At 32.9% G+C, this 26018-nt stretch overlaps 1 protein-coding gene across 1 annotated transcript in view; it reads left to right on the top strand.

Annotated features, from left to right (window-relative positions):
• LAMA4 (laminin subunit alpha 4) overlaps positions 1-23696 on the top strand; it is a 170586-nt gene extending 146890 nt beyond the window's left edge. The window contains exons 28-38 of the mRNA XM_051997568.1: positions 2264-2397; positions 3573-3737; positions 4747-4900; positions 7585-7769; positions 8984-9173; positions 10108-10263; positions 12127-12286; positions 15309-15439; positions 16715-16808; positions 17740-17859; positions 23227-23696. Of these exons, the coding sequence (XP_051853528.1) occupies positions 2264-2397; positions 3573-3737; positions 4747-4900; positions 7585-7769; positions 8984-9173; positions 10108-10263; positions 12127-12286; positions 15309-15439; positions 16715-16808; positions 17740-17859; positions 23227-23372 (1635 nt within the window). The 3' untranslated portion in view covers positions 23373-23696. The remainder of the gene's footprint in view (positions 1-2263; positions 2398-3572; positions 3738-4746; positions 4901-7584; positions 7770-8983; positions 9174-10107; positions 10264-12126; positions 12287-15308; positions 15440-16714; positions 16809-17739; positions 17860-23226) is intronic.
• The last annotated feature ends 2322 nt before the right edge of the window (positions 23697-26018 follow it).

Genomic DNA, 26018 nt, shown 5'->3' with positions numbered 1-26018 from the left:
CAGAAAGTACATACAATACATACAAAATGTGAACTAAATACAGCAATTCTACAATGCATATCAAGAGCAAGACTATGTATGTTATAGCTTAGAAGAAATCAAAAGGAATGCACATATGTTCCCAAGCCTGCTATAGAACATTAAAACTTAGCTTAAGGAAATATTTTATTTCTGCAACAGAACAATAGTACAAAAGCTGCAGGTGGCTCAGTGGGGTTTCTCCACTGAGTAAGATTCATTAATTGAGGCTTCAGTGTACACAAAGCTCATTGAGGAAGTAGGGTTGATTCAGTTCTCATGTACATCCCCTATATATGCAGCATCCCCAGTGAGTTCAATATAAAAAATATCCTATCTATGGACAAGAAAAATTTGACCAGAAGCACTTTGTGTGAGTTCTACTACTGAGATAAGGCCTTTGTACATCACAATTGGTAGAATCTTCTTTGTTCCAGAAAGCAGCTTCCACTGAAGACTCAGTAGGAGTTGATAGGACTAAGTAATAAAGAGAGAGCAAGCTGAGTCTTATCGCTGATTCATTCTTTCCTTTCTTCTGTTTTTTTCATGATGTTCTAAAGAATAAATATTAAATGTTTTGAAAGCCAAGGAAAAATATGTCTGTTACAGCAGAACTACTTTATCCTATTAATGTTAAAAGGCAGGCACCCACATCATAGGTTAACCAAGTCATATCAGAAGATTATTACTTATATTTATTATATCTTAGGGGATGTGATTTGACCTGGAGTATATTCAAATCTGTGTGACAGCAAACTGTCAGCACAGAACTACATTGTCTATGAATGCCTCCTGTGGGAATTCCAGAGGCAGCATACCTGAAGCAAACATCAGAAAAAACTGGACTCAAGTCCTCCCCTTTACCTTTTGTCTATGTGGCTCCGAAGTGACTAGCAAAGACAACTAAGGACACTGGATAGAGTCAGGAAGACCCAACTTCAAATTCTGCTTCAGACATTTAGTTTTATGACTCTGGGCAAGTCACTTAATTTTATTCTAGAATGTCCATAGCAACAAGAAAAATCAAAACTTACAAGGGTATGGCTCTTTAAGTTTCATGAAGCACTTCCCTCACAACAAGATAGAAAGTATGATTAGTATCCCTGAATTACCAATGAGAAAACTGAAATGTAGAGTAAATTAACTGCCTCACTCGTAATCACAAAATTGAAGTGGGCTGGTTCCAAAACCAGTCTCCCAACACCAGTTCCAATGTTCTTTCCACTGAACTATGCTGCTTCTCAAATTTTGTGTGTAAAGAATTGGTAAAAATATACAAAAAACTTATTCTGCTTAACCAGAGCCATCAGTCTTAGATTAATCTATATGTTATATGGCAGCTCAAAAATAAAATCCAGTATTTTATCTCAAGATTATTACTATTATAAGTACTACAAAAAAACAAAAACAAAAAAGGAACAAAATTCCTGAATGATGCTACATATTAGGGACTTCTTAGGCACAGGGAAAATTCCTATGTTTCAAAAGACACAGCTTAGACATCTATGCCTAAATTTGGGTGCAAGACCAAAGAATACCCAAACCAAATTGCTAAGCAAAGGATAGAATTAGAAACTGAGGCTAGTATTACTAAGCTGAAACCAAAAACCTAAAGATGATGGCTCTGGAAGAAAGGTGACAGTAACACAAGGAAGTCTGAATTAGGCTACTAAAATGAAGTCCTGAATACAGCATCAAAAGAAATAGGGGATGAATCACAGAACAAAATCATAGCCTGTAATATGTCATGGTCAGATCAACAACAAAGAAGAAAGCTTTTGGAAGCTATAAACACCCAATTGTACATGAAGATACATTTTTTGCATTGACTCACAGATGAATGTCTATTCAACTTCTCCTAGGTGATGAAGGCCTTAGAACTATAGTCTCTGGGGAGGTATAAATGAAGGGTTGACAATAGGTAGAAAACACAAAGTTTGGCAAATTTTGCAATCAAAAAGAGAACTGTTTAGTGGTGATTATAGTTTCCACTATGACATGAAGCTGGCCACTACCTTAACTCCTTCCTCACCAAAAATTTTCAGTTGGCAGAATTAATTTTTTCCTCATGGAATTCTGGCTCCAATTTTATCATGGAAGTCAACAGAAAAATAAAATATCCTTTATTTTGCATTCAGTTTTCTTGTGATCCATCTGTTTTAGTAATACTTTTTTTTAGTTACATAACTCATAAATCTTTTCCATAGCTAGACTCAATACTTAAACTTCTCTTTTTACTTTTCAGTCAGATATATTCTCCATTTCCATGGATAAGGGAACAGTGATATTAAATGTAAAGGGAATCAAAGTTCAGTCAACAGATAAAAAGTATGATGATGGTCAATCTCATTTCATCATTGCCTCTATATCACCCACAAGGTAAAACATTTTAGTGTTTCTTATTATACTACAATATTTTTTCTTTGTCCTTGAAATATTGGTTGTAAACTATAAGCAAATCTATTGCACATACATGACTTATTGTTCTACTATCTAATATAAAGAATACACCTCTAGTCTTCATATGTTCAGACAAATAAAAGCCAACTTGACTTCTTTTTTTAGAGGTATAACTTAATTTTGGAGATTTGTTTATATATATCCAAGTTAAATTATTAACATTCAAAACTATCAGAGTATAGAGTCTTTGGTAGAACTCTTAAAACATATAGATAAGCACCTCCCAATTTTCTAAGACCCTAGAATACAATTAACATTATTTGCCTTTTAACAAATCTGTGAATATCTTTGAACCTGAAAGATAGACATTCTATGAATATGCATTAAGTGAATAAACAAAATGTTTAGAGTCTATATTTAATTATCAAGCAACCTATAACTATAGTTTATTGTAAAATTTTTAATTGCTGATCTTCAAGCTAGAAACTTCTGATTTTGTTTTTTGAAGGAATAAAGTCTATAGATGGAAAAAAAATGGAAACCATAGTGACTAGAAACCAGTTCTGAAAATAACTGCTTTTCTCCTGGATCAGTTCCAGCTTCATTTAAAAGAAGCATCTTTCTGTATCCCTATAATCAAAATCCACCCAACAGGTTTTATTTATATGAACAACTAAAGAACTGTGAATGGTCTTCTACCCAATATTAGAAGATGGACAAAAGTAATGAATGGGTTTACTTGCCTCACAAATCCCAAAGGATCATAGCAGACACTGTCAGATTACCTAAAATCTTTATTAATTTACTTTACATCTCAGCCTTAGTTTAGGATAGGAAGAATAAGGGATTGATTCTTTGAATAATGCAGAGCAAATAATTGATGACATAATTCATCAATGTTATAAAACAGATTTGATTCTCACAACAAAGCTTGTACAGTATTGTATTGTAGTTCCCCACTTTACTTGTGATAAAATTTGAGCTCAGGGGATAAAGTGACTTTGACTCGACCTGGGTTACACAAATAGTAAATAGCAGATATACACATGACTTAAACCCATGTCTGATTCCAAATTCAATGTCTATCCACTTTCTTGTTCATTCTGAATAAGATATCCAGTGGGCAATTAATAAGGAAACCTTTCTCTTTGCAGATATGAACTCATCGTGGATAAAGACAAACTGGGTAAAAATAATCCAAGCAAAGGAAAAATAGATCAGACTCCTGCCAGAGAGAGCAAGTTCTATTTTGGGGGCTCACCAATCAGTCCCCAGTATGTTAATTTCACTGGATGCATAAGCAATGCCTATTTCACCAGGTATGTTTTATTTCCATCATAAATTATCCAGTGTATCTGAGAAAGAAGTTGCTAACATTGCTGAATAATTTTTTCCAGTAAGAGATACAGTATTAATATTGTACAGTGGATTTTTCATTTGAGTAAGATTTGCTAAGCATGATATATGCGGTTCCTTCTAATGCTAAGATTATATAATTGGTCTTCTCAAAGAAAGGAAACTTTTAAAACTTTACAATAAAACAGAATAGTAGTATATTACAAGGGGGAATGCCTTAGATGATGATTTTATTTAAAAAATTGAAAATAAATTCAAAAGCTTTATTTAAAACTGTTCAAAATCCTACTCCTTAATCCTTACTCCTTTGCAGGGGTAGGGGAGAGGAGATGCGCAGGGTCCAAGAGTGTAAAACACTGTGTATATTTTCAGGCTTCTTTTATATAATGATTTATTTTGCTGATTTTTTTTCCTTTTCTTCCTTTTTTTCTTAAAAATTATTATTTATTATATAGAATAGGTCTATGGGAGGAGAGTACTAGGGGAAAAAAATTGTCAATATCAAGAATATAAAGTTTTATTGTTAAAATTTTGGAATTAATAGAAAATAAAAACAAAGCCATACAGCTAGTTCTTTAACACAATGTTAGTGAATTCAGGAATTGAGAAATGAGTTGAAATTACACATAAGAATTTCAACTCACACAAAAGAAATATTGAAGGAGAAAGCAGCTGTCACTTCTCAGAAGTTCTAAACATATAGATCACACATGAAAAATGCTTTTTGACTAAATCATGGTTTAATGTGTCTTGATTAAGATTACAATGAAGCCAGGGGATCTTTTCAGATTTATTGATCTATCAATCAAAAAAGCATTTATTAAGAACTTACTATATTCCAGGTGCTGAGATTATATGAATATTTAAAACTAAACATAAGTCATGTTTTATCAATAAATTTGGTATGTCAGTGATTTAATTTCCCAGTTTTCAACAGCCCTTAAAAACACATTTTTTAAACCCACAACACAGGTTGGACAGGGATGTAGAGGTAGAAGATTTCCAACGGTACTCCGAGAAAGTCCAAACCTCCCTTTACGAGTGCCCCATTGAGACAGCACCAATTTCTCTCCTTCACAAAAAGGGAAAAAATTCCTCAAAGCCCAAAGTAAATAAGAACAAAAAGGTAAGTTGTATTGAGAAACTTTCTTAATTTCCCCTCACCAACTATTAAATATCATATTGGAGAGTCTAGTGTTTAATGGAACTTATTTATTCTATCATTACATTTTTTGAAAGATGACATATCTAGATTTCAGATACTGTAATTTACTGACAGCATAACATCAATTCAGTTATAGAAAAGATTCTACAAGGATGTTGTTAAATATGTTCTCTTCATGTCACACCCTCTGGTATCTTCCGTTACACTTATCAAAATACTTTTATGTGTCCCTCTTCCCTTACCTAAAATTAATTATTAAAATAGAGGCTATTAAAAGATATAGTTTATAGCTTATAGCATAATCCGACTTTTCCTTTCCAGTGTTAATGGAGGCTATTTAAACTCTTCATTAAGAAAATCTCTTTACACAGCAATAGCTATATTGTATGGTGATCAATTGTGAATGTTTTAGCTATTCTTAGCAATAGATGACCCAAGAAAATTCCAAAGGATTTATAATGAAAAATGCTAAACATCTTCAGAGTCTGAATGCAGATTGAAGCAAGCTATTTTTCACTTTCTTTTTTTCTTTCATTTTTGGGGTATTATGTTTGGGTTTTCTTCCACAAATGGCTAAATATGGAAATATGTTTTACATGATTGCACATGTATAACTATATCAAATTGTTTACTGTGTCAGGGAGGAGGGGGAGTGATAAAAGAATTGAATTTGGAGCTCGAAACATTTTTAAGTGTTAAAATTGGTGATAGTTGGGGGAGGGGGTTATCATGTAATTGGGGATATGCTTCAAAGACGTGCACATGTTTAACCTATATTGAATTACTTGCTGTATAGTGGAGAGAACAGGTAGAGAGGGAGGAGAAAAACACAAATCTTATGTGGAACACAAGGTTTTGCAGGGGTAAATAATGAAAACTATCTTTGCATGCATTTTGAAAAATAAAAAACTCTTATGTAATTAGGGGAAATATTATTTATTTCAAAAAGAAAAACTCTGAATCAAAATATTACCATACCCAAAAAGATATACTATAGAATAGACAATTTGTGTGTGTGATTGTGTGTGATTTTCTTTTACCTATTTTCTGAAATTCAGTCCAAATTAAAATATCAGCCTATGATCCTACTTAATCCCTCAATTTTTAAATTCAAGCCAAAAAAAAAAAAAAAACTAGTAAGCTTAATTAAAATAGACAATCTTTTAAAATCTTTTTATATCCCAAGTTCTTAAATATAGGGAATTATTTTAATAGGAATAGGGATTAATAATAATTATATTTCATTTCCAATTATAATTTGTATACTGAATTGCATCAGCATTTGCTTTAAAATGAAGAAGTTATTAGTTCATTACTTCCTAGCATATTATATTGTCAATATCTGGTTTTATTTATTCTTTTAAAATATATACTCAATTTCAGAGAAAAAGAAATCACAGAGTTTAGAACTGAAAGAAACCTTAGAGGTCACTTATTTCCAGACCCCTCAATTTTATAAACGAAGAAACTAAGGTTTCTAAGGTAACTAAGAGATTAAGTGCCTCACTTATCCAAGGATATATAAATAATAAGTGGCATAGTGAGTATTTAAATCTAGGTCCCCTGATTCCAAATCCAGATCTAAATCCAAAGTAGCTCTTTTGGCTACTAGAACCTGGTTGGGGGAAGGATAGGGCAACGATGTCCCTATCAAGGACCCACAATGGTCCTATGTCAAACCAGCAAACAAAATTGGGGAAGTAAAGAACACAGGTGTTAGGCTCAGAGGCCTTAGGGCTCAGATCCTGTGCAACCTAAAGCAAGATCTTTAACCTTCCTATAAAATGAGGGAGCTGGGCAAACTATGAGGTAATGTTTCAGATGTGGAAAAGTTTCCATTTCATTTCTATAAATCATTATTGATGGTTGATTTGGTTAACACTAATTTTTATGCTGGAATGCCACTGTGCTATAAGAAACGATGAACTGGTTGATCTTAGAAAGATAAAGAAAAATGTACATGAAATAATGAGCAAAAAAGAGTAGAACCAAGAGAACATCATACACAACAGCAATATTGTTCTAAGAACAACTTTGAACAATTAAGATATAAATACTAAATCAACTACCAAGGATCTATGAAGGAAGATACTATCCATATCCAGAGAAAGAACTGAAAGAAATATGTATAGTATGGAATATGTGGATGTGGGTGTATGTGTATGTATCTATGGTATGTATTCTATGTATGTATTTTTATATATATAAACATACATCTATATATATATATATATATATATTTATACACACAAATATGTATATGTGTATCTAATGGTAACCTGCTTTAGACAGAGGAAGAAAAAAATAAAAGTATAGAGCAGAAAAACAAAAGAAAACTTATAAGGAAGCTCAAAAAAAAGTAGAGCTTTGAAAATTATGTATAGTATTTATTACATAATTTTCTAAAAAAAAAATTTAGCAGTGTGAAATGAAAATTCATGGTTTTATACTGAATCTCCTATTTATGTTGGGCTGTTTACCTGAAAATGTTCTTTTTCTTTTTTGTTTTTTGTTTTTTTGTATTTAAGTTTAAAAATGAATAAAACTTTTAAAAAAATTTAAAAACATGAATTTTTAGTGAATCTCATCTATTACTATTTCAGTTCTATATTTTAATAGGATTTTTCATTTACTTTTTTATACAGTATGAGAAAACTAAAGACTCACCTCGGAATCCAATTGGCCTGAAAACCTTAAAACAGAATGTTTCCCGGGACTCTCACTGTCAACTTTCTAGCAGTCCAAAAGCAATCTCCCATGCCTATCAATATGGAGGGACAGCTAACAGCCGCCAGGAGTTTGAACATTTAAAAGGAAATTTTGCTGAAAAGTAAAGTAAAACCCAATCCTTCTAACAATAATAACAATAATAGCTTGCTTATATATGGTATAGTACTTTTAATGTTGCAAAATGCTTTTCATATATTATCTCTTTCAAGCATCATAATAATCCTGGAAGGAAGAGGCTATCATTATTCCGAGTTTAGAAATGCAGAACTAGAGACTTAAAAAGATGAAATACTTTTCCTAGGAGCAGCTAGATGGCATGATGGATAGAGCACCAGCCCTGGAGTCATTAGGACCTGAGTTCAAATCTTGCCTCAGACACTAATACTTGCTACCTATGTGACCCTGGGCCTCACCAAAAAGAAGAAAATTTATGGGAAGCTAGGTGGCCCAGTGGATAGTGTTGGGCCTAGATTAAGTAAATTCATCTTCCTGAGTTTAAATCTGGCCTTAGAAACATCCTAACTATGTGACCCTTTTTCAGTTTCTATATCTGTAAAATGAGCTGGAGAAGAAAATGGCAAACAACTTTAGGATTTTTGCCAAGAAAACCCAAAATGGAGCCATGAGGAGTCAGATATGACTAAAAAATGACTAAACATTGATAGAAAGGATTTCTTTAGCTAAAAGTTCCCTAAACCAATGAAATCACAAATTCTGTTCAAGATTTACATATAGCCTGTACATATATATATACTTATATGTGACATACCTATAGCTACAAATACAGATAGATATACACATGAATATCATAAGTTTTATTGTTGCTCAGAAAAGAAAAATAATAATCAAGGCTTTTATCAATGAAGGCATGAACACATCTGAAATATTTAGAAAAATCATAATCTTGGCAAAGTCCTCTAATCTTCATAAACCAGTTGGTGTTTCTCCTTAAGTTTGAGATTCCTTGTCACATTTATTTGAACTAGACCAGCAAATATATTTTCCAAAGAACTAAATGCCCCAAATTTAATGCCTGAAAAACTATTTTCTTAAATGGGAAACTTTTCATTTAAGAAAGGTAAGTTTATAAGGAACTAAATGTATCTTTCAATGCTACTTGACAAATGTTTATTAATTCTACTAAGAAAGACAATTTTAATATCACCAATTGGCATTTAGGTAGTATTTTTCTATTCTATGCATTTTACAATCATTTGTCAATTACTCAACATAAATGTCTTTTTGGGGGGAGATCAGAAATTATTATAAATTATGTTTTTCAGATAGTTTTTCTTTCTAATTTTCATTTCCCAGGTCTCAGTTTTCTATTCGTTTGAAAACTCGCTCTTCCCATGGAATGATCTTCTATGTCTCTGATCAAGAAGAAAATGATTTCATGACTCTTTTTGTGGCACATGGACGGCTAGTCTTCATGTTTAATGCTGGCCATAAGAAACTGAAGCTTAGGAGTCAGGAGAAGTATAATGATGGATTATGGCATGATGTAAGTTAAAAAAGGAAAGTTAGTTGACTATTAAACATGTTGAACCAAACACAGAGGCATTAATAGTTTAATATGAGTATAAGTTAAAATCCCTATTCTAGCATACATTTTTTAAAAAACTTTCCTAAAATAAAACAATCTTGAGGCATCTGAAAAGAGACAAAGACCTATCCTTTGATTCATAGATTATTATTATTATATTATTATTGTCATAGATTATTTCCACTTGACTTGATATGCTAAACCTGGTAGGTTTTTATAGGATTCTTATCTGGATTCAAGCAGAGCCAGATGTTGAAAGAAGAGATTGTCATCTATAGATATGAGATGGAAGGCTATGTATGAAGAACAGCAAGATGGCCAGTTGGCTGGACCCCAGAATACGGGAAGGATAGTAGTGTAAAATGACAAAAGAAAGATAAGCTGGGGCCATAAATTATTGGTCTTTAGAAGCCATACAAGGAAACCAAGAATTTGAGAAGTTATGACCTCAAGTCACACATTGAAACAGTGGTCATTCTGAAACTAGAACTTGAATCTCTTCAATTTCCAAATTGTATCTTCTGACTTAAGCTTGTTTCAGTTGAAAATAATACCGAGGAGAATAGAGAATTAGCATATGTGATTACATGTTAAGAAGTTATTGGCCAGGTAGGAAAACACATGAATATAAATGGCTTCAACATAAATATATTTGTAAATTTAACCTACATTTAAATTAATTTAATTATACAAAAATATAACCATGTAAAATGTAATATGCATATAAAAAACTTCAAATGTAAGGGAGTAGTGTGTTTTTTACAAAATGAAGCTTTTTTCACCTCATAATAAATGTTTGTTATTTTAACCATAATGTCTTATGCAATATTTTTGTTCACTATATGTAACCTCAGCCTTGTCCCTGTGGCATTTTTCATTTTCTTACATTAAGGTGATATTTATTCGAGAAAAAAACAGTGGTCGTTTGATAATTGATGGTCTCCGGGTCCTAGAAGAAAGTTTTCCTCCAACTGGTGCTGATTGGAAAATTGAGGCTCCTATTTACTTGGGAGGTGTTGCTCCTGGAAAAGCTATTAAAAATGTCCAGGTAATCAATCATTGAACAAGCATTTGTTAATTGCTTAATAGGTACCAAGCAAACCACCTACATAGACAGAGTCATAGAGTTATAATTTTAGAGCTAGATAAGACTTTATTTATTCTTCCCCTTCCATCACTACTGTCTTCCCACCACATTTGACAGATTAGAGAAAGTAGTATGAGTATAATTATTTGTTATATCAGAGACAGGAGCTAAGATATACAGTGCTACTTGTTTTCTGATAATCTTGTGATTAAAGGGACATAAATGAAGTATATTTCAGCATCTAAAGACTGACAGGAAAAGTAAAACATATCTGTAATGCAGAAGCAAACTTTTTGTAAAAATCACCATTAGCCAGATGTCAATACATAAATAATTGCCAATCCTAGCCATCTAGCCAACATGCACTAAGATCTTTATAAATATAAGGATGAATTTTTTTTAATGATTTTAATATCTCCATGAAACATAAAAACAAGGTCTATGGCATCCTTTTTTTTTTCCTGAGAAAAGATTGACTAGACTTGTTTACTTAATAATAGGAAACTCCTAGTAGAGAAATTCCTTCTCCAAAAGAAGATTGGTGACTGTTCTACCCAAGATCTTGAAAAGTTAAACGATTTGCTCCAGGTTGCATAGCCAATAATTTCTAGATTCAGGATTTGAACACAGGTCTTAAGACAACATTTCTATCAATGAAAACATGGAACCTCTTGTAGAATCTTATTAAAGGAAGTAATGGGAGAGAATGGCAATGGGAACTCACTTCTGGTAGATTAAATTATTAAGCAAATGCATTATTGTAATATATATACTCATTCAACTCTGAACTTAGTTTTGTAATCCATTTTTTTAAAGTAGTAATTATGGTAACACTTAAATAGTCCTTTTATCCTTACCTTTCTAAAATGGTTTCCAGTCATTTATCAATGTGTAAGTAAGTAAAGATGATAGATTTGTCTTAATACAAATTAAAAACAGATATAAATATAAAGTATAGTCAGCTTACTCCCATACCCTATATTTTTCACTGTGATAGTTATAAGTAAAATTTAAAATCAGAGAATTAGAATTATTAGGTATGCTATACTAAGGCATGTTACTGAAAAGATTCTGGAGGAAAAAATTTCCAAAAAGCTGAATGGAAAATTTATTACATCTGAGAGATCCAAGTTTCACATCCTATACAACATTGTGCTTTCAGCCAGTCAATAGATAAAAATGTAAAAAATAAATTCTATGATGTTTGATAAGCCAGAATGGCCCACAAGCACTGTTGTCCTTATTTTCATGCAACAGCAATAACTGTTTTTAAGTACAGTTAGTAGTATTCAGTTAATCAACAAGCATTCATGGAGCACCTGCTCTGAACCTGGTATTGCGCTATAAGCTAAACCCTAAAATAAAAATGAAGTTATTCTTGGCTCAAGGAACTTACACTCTACCAAGAAGAAATAAGTACACATATAAGTAAATACAAAATATATAAGCAATTTCTGAGAAGCCAGGCAGCAAAGTAATAAAGCATAATAGATTTAAACATATTTAAATGTTTAAATATTTAATTCACTTCATGAGTGTGTGAAAAATTCTTTGACTTAACTGACTCAGATTACCACCATTAAATACCAAATTCTATCTACGATGAAAGTTTAAGAAAATAGCCTGTAGACAAGACAAAAAGCAGGATAGGATCAGGCACTTGAATAGTTGAATAACTAAAATACAAATATTCCTTGTTACTTTCCCTTCATTCTTGTAAGCCTTGTATATTTGCTCTCTCCACCCCCTGCTTTAATGTGTTTATAGAAAACATGAGAAAACTGATTTTTAAATTAATATTCCATTAATCTCTTCTTCCCTCAGATCAATTCAGTCTACAGTTTCAGTGGTTGTCTTAGCAATCTTCAGCTCAATGGGACCTCAATTACTACAGCTTCTCAAACATTCAGTGTGACTCCTTGTTTTGAAGGTCCAATGGAAAGTGGAACGTATTTTTCATCAGAAGGAGGATATGTGATTCTGGGTAATATGATGCTAAATAATGTGATTCACAGATTACTTCCTGTATTGGTGAAGATGAGGGGAAGAAAGGAGGAAAGGAAAAATGGAAATCAAAATCTTATAAAAATAAACGTCAAATATGATATTTACATGTGATTGGAAAAAAATAAAATACTATTAAGTGGGGAGAGAATAAATAGATAATATGGCTTATGAAACATTTCTTCATTGGTAGCAGCTAGATAGGAATAACTTGGGCTACAGACAAGAATTTCAGAAAACTCCCTACCAAACTTCCCAAGATGACTCTTCTCCATCACTATAACTCTTTTCTTCCTTACTATCAAAAAGTATCTACCATGCAGATAACAGTCATTTATCAACAAAGTGAGAAAAGAGAATGAATATACCTTAATGCAAATGAAAAATAGATTGAAATCTGAAGGAATAGTTATCTCACTACCAAATCCTGTGTTTACTCACTGGAATACTTATTAGTAAAATTTAAAGTCAGATAATTAGAATGAACTGAAAAGATTCTAGCTCTTTTCATAGATCATAACATCATATATTTTATTTAGAGTGAAAGGGACCTTAGAGGCCATTAAGTTTATTTCCCTCATTTTACAGATGAGCAAATTGAACTTTAAACAGGTCTTACCAAAAGTCATATAAGTAATTAAATGACAGAACTGGAATTTGAAACCAGATCACCTGATTCTAAACCCAGCCGTGTTTCCATCAGACTACAGTGACTCTCTTCTACTGCTTCTTTAGCTCCTAATTGGTCACATTGTTATTCTTTAATTATTCTGATTCCATTAGACTCCACCCCTTTTCTATTTGGTTTTATCCACTTATCCACAGATCCCATAGTCCATGCCTATGAGAAAGTTTCTTTAACTTTGTTTCCTGATTGATCATCCCTAGTAACTTACTAATGTTTTCTATGCCCCCTAACTCCAAAGACAACTCCTGAAGCAAAGTAAAAGGCTCACTTTCCTACCCACATCCCAAAATTTCCCAACTGCAAAGAACAAACAGTTGCCTGGGAGCACTATGTGTTTTTCCTAGCTGGCACATAATTTTGTATTTTCTCTTTCTTACTCTCACTACACTCATATCTCTGTGCCTTTTGTTTCATTCAAACCATAAAAAGCATTGTCTAGTCCTTGTCTGCATAAAATCTTTATGTGCTCTAAAACTTCAAAAACTAGATTTTTTCCCCAATATCATTTTATTTCATTGACTATTTCTCAATTACATTTTAACATTCTTTTTAAAAAATTTTAAGTTCCAAATTATCTCTTTTTCCCTACCTCTTCCTTGAGAAACAAGTTAAGTCATATATAACATATTTCCATATTAGTCATGTTGCAAACACTCACATGCAGCCCCAGAAAGTTTTAAAGTATGCTTTGATCTACATTTAGACTTTTATCAGTTTTTTTCCTCTAGAAATGAATATTTTTCTTCATGAATCCTTTAGAATTGTCTTGTATCATTGTATTGATGAAAATAGCCAAGTCATTCACAGTTAAATCATCATTACCATATTGCAATTATTGTATACATTGTTTTCCTATTTCTGTTCATTCCACATTGTAAGAGTTCATATAAGTCTTCCTAGGTTTTTCTGCAACCATCCCCTTCATCATTTCTTATAGCAAAATAGTATATTCTCACAATTATATACCACAACTTGTTCAGCCATTCTCCAACTGATAGTCAGCCCCTCAATTTCTACTTCTTTGCCACCACAAGAAGAGCTGCTATAAATATTTTTATTATACAAATATGTCCTTTTTCTTTTTCTTTGATATCTTTCTGATGCAGACCTAGTAGTGGTATTGCTATATCAAAAGATATGCACAGGTAATAGGCCTTTGGGCAAAATTCCAAATTGTACTCCTGAATGACTGGAGCAGCTCATACCTGCACCAACAGCAGATGTAACATTTTCTATTAGTCCCCTTCTTTGGTTATGGTGTCACTTTTTGTCTTAATCAGGTACTCATTTTGCCATTTTCTTAGTATACAGTGTGAGATGTTGATCTATCCTTACCATCTACCAAAATGCTTTCCAGTTTTCTCAGAAATTTTTGTCCAAATAACCAGTTTTTGTCCCAAAAGCTTGGATCTTTGGGTTTACCAAATACTAGATTACTAAAGTCATTTACTACTGTGTATTGTGTGCTTAATCTATTCCAGACTACTTTGATGACTGCTGCTTTGTAATAATCTCAAAATCTGATATTGCTAGCCTAATTTCCTTCACATCTTTTTCATTTGTACCCTTGATATTCTTGACATTTTTTGATAAACAAATTTTTAAAAAAGAAAGCTGACATATATAGGGCAAGTAGAGGGTGTGCCTCTGAGGATTTTGAATTCTAATTTCCAGGGAATCTTGTTGTTTAGAAGTTATTCAGTCATGTCCAACTTTTTATGACCCCATTTGGTGTTTTCTTGGAAGAGATACTGGAGTGATTTAACATTTCCTACTCCAGCTCATTTTACAGATAAGGAACTGAAGCAAATAGGGTTAAGTGACTTGGCCAGAGTCACACAACTTGCAAGAATATGAGGTCAGATTACTCAAGAAGATGAGTTCTCCTTACTCCAGTTCCAGCACTCTATATCTTGTACCCCCTACCTCTCCCTTCCATGGAATAATGATGCTTTGTAAATTTAATAGTGATGCTTATAGCTAATGTTAATATAACACTTAAGATTTAAAAGTTGCTTCATATACATTATCTCATTTAAGCTCATGACAATCCTGTGAGATATAGCAAGTAATATTCCCATTTTATAAATTTGAAAACTGAGGTTTGGAGAAGTTCTGTAATTTGCCTATAGTTACACAGTTCATAATACTATAGCATAATGAAAATACTTATTTTGTAAATATTTACTGGAATATAGTCTGAAAATTTTAAATAATTAAATGTAAAATCTACACCTCATAGAATCAAATAAAGCGTGGCGGGGAATGGAATATGTTCTACATGATTGTATATTGATAGCATTTCTTTCTACAGATGAGTCTTTCAATATTGGACTGAAGTTTGAGATAGCCTTTGAAGTTCGTCCCAGGAGTAGTTCAGGAATCCTGGTCCATGGTCACAGTGTGAATGGAGAGTACCTGAATGTTCACATGAAAAATGGTCAGGTAGGAACTTATTCACATCTTCCATCCTTGGATTCTTCAAATTAGAAAATGATTTCTATAATGGAATTGTGAAATTAAAATACTAATAAAATAATGGAAAAGTAATAAAATTACATTTGAATGTGAACATTTTAATTCCAATGAACCTTTTGAAGTTTCCTTCCCTAAGTATATTGTTGTCAATAAAAGCTACATGGCAAGAACACTTTGCACAAAATATTTGGTTTGTTGGAGGGGGTATCACATGGCACCTGAGATCCCTGGTAACTGAGATGACTGTATAATAAATGTTGTATTTGAATTTAGTATTTAAGAATAGCATAGTGATATGATACTCCTCTCCCATCCCTGTTCCCTCCAGTCCCCACCAAAAAACTGTGGGGAATTTTGCCAAATCAAAGAAAGTTGAATGTACTTTTTCATAAAACAAACTATGACCCTAAAAGCATATAATCAGAATCTTTACCAGAGACCATCAGATTTGATCTGTATCCTCTTCTTAATGACTTGCAATCTGAAACTTTTCAATTCTAATTTAAAATGATTTCTACTACAAAATATTATCACATTAGATGCATAAGAGAACTGCTAGTTGGCACAGTATATAGAGCATGGACCCTAGAATAAGGAGGACCTGAGTTAAAATCCAACCTAATCAATTGACCTTAGGGAAAATAACTATACCCTGGTTTCCTCAGCTCTTGAATCTATAAAATGAACTAAAGAAGGAAATGGCAAACCACTCTATTATTTTTGCCAAGGAAACCCCAAATGGGATAGCAGAATACAATAGGATATGATTTAACAGATTCCTAAGAGTCTTGAATATAAGCACTAATAAAGAAAAAGCTACATTTTCAATGATGTATCACATATATAATACCTTATCTAAGCTCAAGTATACTTTTTTCTGTTAAATCATATAAAATACCACAAATAGAATGTCGTCTATTGTCTGTCTTTGCTATTCTTTCCCTATGCTTTCTTTTTTTTTCTTCCTCTAAAATTTGTCACTTTTAATTTCTCACTTGGGGACTTGAATATATAGATTACCTGACTTATCTGGCAAAACAGTGTCCCCTAGTGTACAAATACAGAATAAATCTTTTTGTCTGAAACTACGAATGGGTTGTTTATTTTTGTTTTTCTGTTATACAATATATTAGGAATTCTGTTTCAATATGGAAAATGTCGAGTGTATCTGAGGAGGAAAGTGAAACATAAAATAATTTTCAGTTAATTAAGTGGATATGTGATTTTATATTATTTTTACAGGTCATAACAAAGGTCAACAATGGTATCAGAGACTTTTCTACTTCAGTGACACCCAAACAGAGTCTCTGTGATGGCAGATGGCACAGAATAACAGGTGAGTAAAAAAGAATGGACATAAGCACTCATGTATGTTGAAATTTATGTGGAATGTAGATTGAGCAATATTACAGATAGAATGATCATATGATCAAAATAACTGAGGAAAATAGCAAAAAAAATGCTTATACTTTTGGCTAAAGACATATTAACTTAGTCTTTTCTATGGTTAATTCCCCATTCTTTGAATCATGGCATATTCACAATACTGTTTTTAATATAATCAAAACTATTAAATTTTAAATTAACACATATTATTAATTATTATATCTATCTAATTCAGTGCATGGTTAAAATTACCTTAAAAATATAAATTATAATTATACATTTAATTTTCCAAAGTTAAAACATATGAGAAAAGTCTTCAAATTATTTTCTTATTCCTTAACTGAAAAATGCCATTTTTAAATTTTTAATAGTATTGATAATGGTTTATATTTATATTGAACTTTAAGGTTTACAAAGTACTTTATTCACACTATGTCATTTTTTAATTTTTTGAACTATTATTTTCATTTCTAAATATATCACTCCTTGCTTCCTACTCAGATAGCAAGCCCACAAAATCCCTATTTCATTTGGTTGTCACGTAGACACTGGGTTTATTACTCCATTTTACAGATAAGGAAACAAATTCATAGAGATAAAGTTGACATAGCTAGTAAGTGTTAGAAGTGGAATTCAAACTCAAGTCCACTGCCAATTCCACTTTTCTTTAACTTTTGTTATAGAACAATGACATCTTATATGTCAGTGTGTATATGTATATACATATCTCTATCAATATAGATAGATACCTATATAAATGTATATAAAAAGAAAGAAAAGTATCCTAAATAAGAGATAATATACAAAGTAAATTCAGTTTTTGCATACAAAGTAAATGCTGTTGGGTATGTTTTATAATCAGCTTTTCTATTGCATTTAAGTTATTAGAGATTCCAATGTGGTTCAACTGGACGTAGATTCTGAAGTCAACCATGTGGTTGGTCCCCTCAATCCAAAATCAGTTGATCACAGAGAACCAGTATTTGTTGGAGGTGTTCCAGGTAAGATTTTTAAGTTAATGAATTAAGGTTACATTTATTAAGCTCTTACATTGAGGAAACAAATACAAGAAGAAAAAAATGTAATGCTGCCTATCTTCAGGAATTTAAACATTACCTACAGGAGAATGTTGGCCATCAAAGGGAATTTTGGTCTGAGAAGACCCTAGGACAATGGGTGAAGCTATTGTACAGTTATTGTACATTACTCAGAAGCAATGGTGTTATTGATTCAATTGAGGGAATGCCAAAACTAGTTTCACACAACTGTCATTACATTGTTGAAAATCCCTTGGTTATTGATTTTCATTCTTCATCCAAAAATGCCAAAGAACACTCTATAATTTCATTTCTTAGCATTCAAAGTTGTGAGATTGTACCCAAAATCACAGAAAAATTAACAGAGAACTGGAAAATATGAAATTCCTAAGATAAAATATTTTATCCTAACTACTCGCTATTGCCATATATATATTTGCAAAATCCCTAAGAACTCCACACCCCCAGTCATTGAAAACTAGAGTTAAGGAGGAAATTAGTCATGTAAACAGTTCCAGAATCATGGGAATTTGGGGGACCCCACACACACAAACATACAGCTAAGTTTGTTGTCACTGCCCACAACTCACTGGAGGAGGGGAAGGAACATATATCTTCCCTTCTCCAAAATCAATCTAAATGGAGACAACAGCTGCAACCATCTGCAGAAAAAATATATAAACATCATTAAAACTCATCAATGAAGAATGCAGAATATTTTGGAATGGTATTAAGAAAATGTTTTAAGGATTAAGAAGGATTGGAGTTTTTTAACTTTGCTATGAACCAAACAAAACCTTATTATCTTCTTTATACCTACTTTCATTTCAAATGTTTATTAATAGTGGCAGAAGTTGAATTCTGGTCCCTAAGTATAAATGTTGCAGCTAATAGAGCAGACATAGTAAGTTTTCTAAACCTTTGCATTAGGGATTTGTAAAGATTTTTCATTTACTTTCTTGCAAAAGCATTACAGACTACTTCTTGGTAAGGTTCCAAGGCATTCACCTTACCTTTCCCAAATACTTTAAGAAAGTAGTGGGAGAGCACAAAGAGTGGTGAGTGAGGATGGGAGTTGAGAATCATCAATAAATTTCTAAACTTGTAATTGGAAACACTGAGTTCCCTTCGCCTTCTGATAGTCTTCCAAAAAGCAGCAGAAACAAAAATAACTATTTCAGGAGCTAGTGAAAGTGATATATACAGGTATAAAAATGTGCCCTTTTCTCCCCACCCCATTGCTTTAAAAAAAAAAATCATTCAACCTCCACCTCCTTCCTTTTGCAACCAAAATTCTCTTCTGAAATATAACTCTAGCACATTCAGAAAATTGATGCTATTTCTACCTTTCACAGTTTTTTGGTTTTTTTTTTTTTTGTTTTTTTGTTTTTTTTTTTTGGTGCTTAAAATCCAAAGCTGTGCCAAAAAATATACATACTTGCTAAAGCTTATAATCCCATTTCCTATATATCACCATATTAGATTCTTCTGTTCCCACCTGGCGCTATCCCCAAAACAAAGAAGGGAGGAAAACATTAATGGGAAAACATTGTAGGTGAAATTCACAAGTAGTTTTACTGGAAAATAGTAAAAAGTGGGGCCAGTAGGTGGTGTGGTGATCTACTGGACCTAGAGTCAGGAAGAGTTGAATTCAAATGTGACCTCAGCTAACTAGCTAGCTGTGTGACCCTGGACAAGTCACTTAATCCTGTTTGCCTTAGTTTCTCATCTATAAAATGAATTGGAGAAGGAAATAGCCAACCATTCCAGTATCTCTGCCAAGAAAACCCCAAATGAGGAAACAAATTGTCAGATATGACTAAACAACAAAGTAAATAGTAGTTTCCCTAAATATTACTGGTCTTTTGGACCCTATTTTTCCAATCAAATTAACTAATATTTATTGAATGCCTGTTATGTACAAAAATCTTTCATCAGTACTATGCTCTAACCCACAGTCCTTGGCCTTAACCAAATCATGTACCTATTTCTAAATTAGCCAATGGAGTGCTGAGTTTTTTTTTTTTTTCATCTTCTTTTACTCTATCATTGGTATTCTCTAATTCTGTAATTGATTTTCATACTTTTGATGATGAAATATATGGAAGAGAGATGTCAAGTTATAACAATTCACTTTCATGGGGATTTCATAGCTTTTTTTCTAAGTTTCCTTAGTTCCCCTTCTGCTCTAGAATTTTATGATTTTATTGCAATTTTAAGTAGGAATTGGATTTCTCCCCACACTTACATGCAGTTTGATCTCCTTGGCTATGTATCTTCATTTTTGTTAGTCAACCTATAACAATTGCATGAAGATGTCCCCTTTGTAGTCCTGACCATTTTCTATTCCCCTTTCTGAGTTACTAATTTTTAAGTATCTTCCATCTTTTATCAACAATGCCAAATCCTATCTATGTTTACTTCTCTACACACAAAGGGATAAGCTTTACCTAAATAGAATTTAAATTTTCTGAATGTTTCTAATCTCTCAAAGGTTCTTTGCCTTACATTGTTTCTATGCTCCCAATTCATTTAATCATGCCTGTGCAATTAATAAACATGATCCATGAGCTCTCTTCAAGATTATTAAGATAAAAATAAAATAAGTTTAAACATAAGTCCCTCTGATATCTGGGCACCTGTACCCAATTCAGAGGAAAGACATTTTTCACTTTCTTTTTTTACCATCCAAAATCTCATCCTCTGGGGAGAAAAAAGGCTCAAGTTCATATGAATATATATATTTTATATGAGATTTAAGAATTTGACTAAAACACAAAGACTTGGAGGTAATAGATAATATAAAAAGAAAAATAGAAAAGTTAATAAAATTCAGTGACAGACTCAAAATGAGTGATGTAAAGATGAAATAAATTGTACAAAGTCTAAGAGGCTCATGAAAATTCACAACTGAGACTTTAACAATGGAATCACATCATATACTCATAATTCATACTTAGCCCCCCAAAAAAGAAAAAAAAAGTAAAAAGGAGATAATGTAAATAATGTTGGCTCTTCTCCCCACATCTAATTCTGCTAGTGTAATCTCCATAATAAACATGAGATGGTAGACGCAAATCTGCTGTTTCCTCTAGAGATCTTGCTTCCCACAAACTTTTTCGTATGACCTCTCATCTTAATTTGTAGGATATTGCAATCTCATCTTAATCTAAATCACAGATAATCTTTTTTTTCCTTTGAATAGTAAAGCTAATAGCTGATCTTCCTAGAATTATGATCAATTAGAAACCCCTTGCTATATTAACTTTGATTTCCTTGACTTGACTTTTGCCTGTATCTTGTTTCTTCTTTGAAAAAATAAGATGCATGAATGTTTTCCCCCCTTTTGGTCTTTTTTTCTTTTACAACATGACTAATGTGAAAATGTTTTACATGATTGCACATATGTAACTTTTATCAAATTGCTTACTATTTTAGGGAAAGGAAGAGAGGAGAGAGGGAGAAAATTTGAAACTCAAATTTTTTTAAATGAGTGTTAAAAATTGTTTCTATGTATAATTAGAAAAAGCAAAATACTAATAAAAGAAAAAGTTGAAGCCATGCTCAAAGTGATTACTTCCTAAAAGAATCACTTACGCGTGAAACTTTCAAAATATTTTTCCTTTAATCATTAATTTTCCTGCCAGTTAAGTCTTTATTTATTTCTATTTTCTTTTATTCAAGTAGAAATCCTACTACTCCTCTTTCTCCAGATTATTAGTTGTTTAGCTGGGTATTGTGAGAGAAAAAAATAAAATTAACATTCAATTGTTTAGAGTCATTTCAGTTCTATCTACTTTCTGAAACACACTGATTTCTATTCAAGAGTTCCTACCCCAGGGGTTTCATGGGGCTCAAATGCATGTGAAGCACTTTGCAAACTCTAAAACATTATTCATATGCCAATTATTATTGGTGGTGGTGGTGGTGGTGGTGGTGGTGATAATAGTGGTGGCGATAATAACAGTAGTCATCATAGTAATCATAGTAATAGTTGTCATAGGAAGAATAGCAGCAGGAATAACAGCTGAAACAGCAGCAGTAACAGTCATTAATGCCTTTGTAGCCTTTGGCTACAATTAGCCATTGTAACAGTTACAAGACAAATTCTGGTGATAATTTCAGTCTCTAAACCTTGTCTCCAATTGAGTTCAAGCAATGTTTATAAAGCAATATAGGAGTGTACTAGTAAATGTTTAACAACAAGGCTCTCTAGAGGGAAAATATACACACACACACACTTTTAAGTTTAATCTGTATTATTAACACTTTTTAAATCTAGACAATGGACAAAACTGAAATAGCCCAGGCAATAGAATTCAAGACAGCCGCAATGAGGAAGATTTAGGATTTATTTGGTACCGAGCTCGGGATGGAGTTCTAATCGAATTCCCGGACCTTCACAGAACTAAAGACAGCTTTATAAACGTTTTTTTTTTTTTTTTTTTTGGTTCGGCTTTGTTACATTGGAATCTGTGATTAGCATTTTACAACAGGGTGGGAGTAGATATTCTACATAGATAGATCAGTCTTGGGCATCGGGGAGCACCACCTGCCCGGAACAGATAACCTTAAGGGCATTGTTGACCCGGTCTTTTGAAATACAAAAGAAATCCCAAAGCAAACTTTCTTCTGCTGGCCCGAGGCGGAAAGGAGGGATTTGTCCATTTCAAAAACCATAAATCAATCCCTTATTTCTGAAGTACTGATGCTCGTATAGAAAATTTAACAATCATAAAGCCCAGCATGCTCCCACCCTTCTTCCTTTCCAGCTACGCCTGTTCTGACAATCCTATATTGAAAAAGTAATTTTGATAATGTGAGATTTTCGCCATACAGGATGATTCTATAAACTAATCTCTGAGTGAGAAGCAAGGCCATTGTATGATGCAAATAACATTTGATCTTTGGATACAACTGAATTAATTGAATCACAAATGGAAATTTGACCATAGAAAGCAACGCAAAACTATATATATTTCAAAGAAAAGTTACTCAAAAAAATACCAGTTATTTAATTGAGTTTTCTTAAATCTAAATCTTACAAGTAGATAAGGACTTTATGAGACTGTTATATACTTTCCCTAAAAGTTAGGGTTTCACAAGTGAACTGTCTACAGAAAAGGGAAAACGGATAGCTACAATCATCAGGGTCTCTCTATTGTTTGATTCTAATGATCTAAAGTCAGATTCTGCCCAATCTAATTCAATTATTAGCTACTATTTTTATGTGTAAATCACCATGATCTTGTTTGAAACATTATATTTTTTTTCACAGTGCAAAAACATCTGGGACTGGGGTGAAATAATTCTTCTTCTTGCTCCTTGCAGAGTCTCTTCTGACACCAAGCTTGACCATGGGTAGACCCTTCTCTGGCTGTATCCGAAACTTCGTGATTGATGAACGTCCAGTAAGCTTCAGTAAAGCAGCACTGGTCAGTGGTGCTGTGAGCATTAATTCTTGTCCAGCAGCCTAATATTAAGCCTAGAGCAGCAACCAAAGTACAAAGTTCTTTAGAGCACTGAACAAACAAAAGACCTACCAGCAACAAAGAACAGCATCTCTTTTTCTAAACAGAAGTACCTATGTAGTGAACAAGATTAAATGAGTCATGAGCTCCTAGAGATGATGGATTGTATTTAGGATTTCTCACTTGAATGCTCATTTTCGGTCTTAAATATTTGCAAGTTGAAAACCAAAGGAATGCTAAACTTCTGTGTACTGACAGTACAGTTATTTTATGTTGGTAAGGTGTCCTGATCCTATCTGTAAAAAATAAAATAAAAATCTTGTTTCTAAACATGTCATGGCATATGTTTTCAATGTGCTGAGAGATTCACAGATTAATCATCATTTTTCAGGCAGATGTTATAAAAGCTTTATCCAATCCCAAACTTTGCTCTAAACTTTACTTTGAAAGTACATATTAAAGAATATATCTGGACAATAAATTTATTAATACAATTATGTTGTTCTGACAGGAAAATAATCATATTTTTTGTTTGTAGGAGATATGAAGAGTTTTTTTTTAATTTTTAAGAAAGTGTGTAATGTTGGAGAAACTAAGACAAGATAGAGATTAGAGAGCTTTCTTAATATTTTATTGAAAGGGAGAGATTTACTGGGACCAAATGAATCCATGGTTTGGTCCCAGGGCTGAATGAGATTATTATCTCCAAGAATCCAGCATCTAGCCAGCATCCAACAGCTCATGTGAGTTCTCCATGACATATTTATACACAGTGGTTACACAAAGGTAGGGGAGTAGAATCCAAACTCTGGTGAGCAGGAATCTCTAGGCAGGAACCATCAACTCGGCTATGACAGGTTGGGGGGGAAGGGAGGTAGGACCATAAATTCTAACACTCTGGGAGTTAAGAAAGTGTCTGACTACAGACACAAAGTCTGGAGTCCCCCTACATTGACAATTTATACCTTAGAGCAAATGGCCCTGAATTATATCAGTCTTCATGAACCAGAGGGGGAGGGTGGGTTGCAAGTAAGGAGATTGAGGCAGAACAATTAAGGAAACCAAGGCAGGACCAATTCCCTAATTGAGGGACAATTAGAACTGTGGCACAAGTGGAGCTGAATCCATTTGGCAAGAATAGAGCAAAAGGCAATTAGATCAATTGAATAATGGAAAACAAATTTCTGTTTCCTCTCATCTATTTCTTGATTTATTTTAAAGTTCAATCAGGGGTTAGTATTATTGCTGGACTTCTTCATTAATAATATTGGTATAAGATAAGCAGTAAATAAATATTCATTGAGTGTCCACACCACATTGAAGACACCATGCTTAAAAATATTATCTGATTTGATCCTCACACAACCCTCTGAGAAAAGTGCTAGTATTATCATCTTTTTTACAGTTGAGGATAATGAGGCATTACAGAAACTAAGTTACTTATCCCAGGATCAAACAGCTAGTAAATGTCTAAGGAAGGATTTCCACTCGGGTCTTCTTGAAGCCCAGCAATATCTTGCTGTACTACCCAGCTAACTTCAATGTAAGGTTTTGAATGCCAGTCTGAGGAGTTGTACTTTAGTATTCATTATGAAGTTGGAGAACTGAATGATCTTGAATAACTGAATGGTATAATTATCAGTGTGTGTGGACTGAAAACCACAAAGGAAATTATTGCAATAATCTGGATGATGCAAATATTATGTATATATACATACAAAGACATGTACATATGTGTATTGTGAATACACTATTTTACTACACATTCTATTACAGATTATAAACTAAGAATAGGAATTGTCTCATCACTCTGTATCTCAGACCTAAGGGCAGGGTGGCAGTGGATGGAGCACTGGACCCAGAGACAGGACAACCAGAGTTCAAATTTGACCTCAGATACTAACCAATTGTGTGACCTTGGCAAATTGCTTACCCCTATTTGCTTCATGTTTCTCATCTGTAAAATAAGCTAGAAAAGGAAATACATTATTCCAGTATCTTTTGCCAAGAGAATCCCAAAAGAAGTCATTCAAAAACAAATACAACTAGAAAACAACTAAACAAAACACACACATGAATTATCTCAGACCTAGCATAGCATTCTGTTTATAAGACTCAACTAGCATATGTTTATTAATTTTAATTTAATGCATTCACTCCAGGCAAGAGAATACATCAGGGACAAAGGATGTATCATAGAAATTTCCTGACCATATTTACTTTGGGAATGGGGTAGGTAAACTCTAGGATAGCCCTTACTAAATTCAACCACTTGAGTTTCTGATTAGGCTCCAAATAACTTTGTAGAATTGTATATGATGCTATGGTTTTAAGATGAGGGCCATTTTGGCAAAATAATTCTACTACAAAGAATTTTAGACCCAGGTGGGGTCGTTACAGCATTTTGTTCCAACCCCTTCAATTCACAGGTGGGAAACTGAATTCTTAAGAAATTAACTTGCCTCCAATCATGCAGTGACTCATGGTCTCTTGGTGAATCAGAAACATGACTGGAAACAGGACTTAGATCTCAAGTTCTAGACTAGCAAGTACTCTTCTCACCATATACATTTGTCACTTATAAGAACACATAGCAGATGCTTGGTACTTGAGTCTTTATGATTTGAAAGATAATGTTTTCTCATTCACATG

This window comes from Antechinus flavipes, chromosome 4 (assembly GCF_016432865.1).
Source record: "Antechinus flavipes isolate AdamAnt ecotype Samford, QLD, Australia chromosome 4, AdamAnt_v2, whole genome shotgun sequence".
Taxonomy (NCBI): domain Eukaryota; kingdom Metazoa; phylum Chordata; class Mammalia; order Dasyuromorphia; family Dasyuridae; genus Antechinus; species Antechinus flavipes.
This window is presented reverse-complemented; position numbering and strand designations above follow the sequence as displayed.